Raw genomic sequence first — 1,445 nt, 5'->3', positions numbered from 1 at the left:
AAGAGGAGGGAGGGGGACTCTTCGCTTCAAACGCAAACTGGCTGACCTCGCTTCTCTCTCGCAGGGTCAAGTAGAGTGCGAGTGTGCTCTCTGTGCCCGTACTGAGTGGAGGGAAAGCGAGTTGAAGGAGAGAAGGACTGCTTCCTCCCCCTTCTCTCCCTCTTCACCCAGTCCAACCTGCTCAGTTCTGCAGCTACCGACTTGAGACCTTTCTTGCAGCCTGGAGTAGCGTGTTCTCAGTGCAGTGAGAGGCTGGCTGGCTGCGAGCTTGCGAGCTGAAGAGTTCTGGAGTGCCTCTCGCCCTCGAGCTCTTCCTCTCGCTTTCTTCTCGTTCTCAAGCTCACTCTCGCTTCTTGCAGGCTCGGACCGGTCAAGCAGGTGCAGGAGAGCGTGGGAGAGTGGAAAGGGCGGTGGTTTGAGCTGGTTTTGGGGACAGCAACTGGGGACTTGGGCAGAAAGGAGCAGGAGGAGGAGGGAAAAGTCGCTCTGTTGAGGGTGGGACTGGTCAAGTGCGGTGCAGTGGATGAAGAAGAGTGTGGGGAGAGTGCTGGGAAGTGAACTGGGTGTGTTTGAGGAAGAAGAGGTCCGGCTTTCCAGGTGAGCCTGACCTTCTCACCGTTCCTCTCGCTCCCAAACTGACTGTGTTCCGCTTCTCACAGCTTCAGTCGCTCTCTCAGGGTCAAGAGGAGGGAGGAGGTGCAGAGTGAGAGCACAGAGAGTGGGAGAAAGAGCTGGAGACTGACCACTCCCTCTCCTCCTTCTCCCCTCTAAAGCAGGCTGACTTGCTTCCCACACAGGCTCAACACAGTCGTCAAGTGCACCTCAAGGACAGTGCTGTCGCTCCCTCTCAAAGCTGTGAGTCGTGTGAGGAGACGTGCTCGACCGCTCCATTTCTACGGTCGCTTCTTCCGAGGCGCTTCTTTCGGTGGCTGCGAGAGCGTTGGCGGAGTCGTCAGCTTTGCGCCTCCAGCCAGAGACGAGATCGTGCATGCGCACCTGTCCCGTCGGTCCAAGGCAAGGAGCGGAGAAGATCGAGCCTTCGATGCTCTTGACGGTCGTCATTCCCGCGATCTGCAAGCCCGAACGATACGCTCGTCAGCAAGACACTCGTCAGAAGGGTTAGCAGGTCAGGAAGGAATCCATAGCGCACGTAGATCCACAGCAAGACCACCGCTACGCTCTCGACCGTCCCGACAACTTTGAACGCGGTGCTGCCGAGCTGCCGGCCAAGTGTAGTAGCTGCGACTGCGTGCGTGCCGATGGGGAACGTCAAGCCCCACCAGCCCATCTGCGTGGCGAGTTTGTGCGTCAATTTTGAGAGTAGGGGAGGTGGTTGACTGCGAGACGCACATTGAAGGGGATCTGGCCCTCGAAGGCGGTGTCGATGATGCTCAGGAGGGCGATGAGGAGCCAGAACGCGCCGAGCGCCCAGATGACGAGCGCAA

The 1,445-nt window shown here is 58.6% G+C and overlaps 1 protein-coding gene across 1 annotated transcript; it reads right to left on the bottom strand.

Annotated features, from left to right (window-relative positions):
* Positions 1–893: 893 nt before the first annotated feature.
* RHTO_07389 (C4-dicarboxylate transporter malic acid transport) lies at positions 894–1,445 on the bottom strand (the record flags this gene model as incomplete). The annotated part of the gene is made up of 4 exons (XM_016421047.1): positions 894–929; positions 997–1,071; positions 1,151–1,288; positions 1,351–1,445. Coding segments are annotated over 4 exons (344 nt in total), but the record flags the coding sequence as incomplete, so codon positions are not given.

This window comes from Rhodotorula toruloides (assembly GCF_000320785.1).
Source record: "Rhodotorula toruloides NP11 unplaced genomic scaffold Scaffold62, whole genome shotgun sequence".
Classification (NCBI taxonomy): Eukaryota; Fungi; Basidiomycota; class Microbotryomycetes; order Sporidiobolales; family Sporidiobolaceae; genus Rhodotorula; species Rhodotorula toruloides.
The sequence above is the reverse complement of the archived record's forward strand: the minus strand, read 5'-3'. Positions and strand labels throughout refer to the sequence as shown.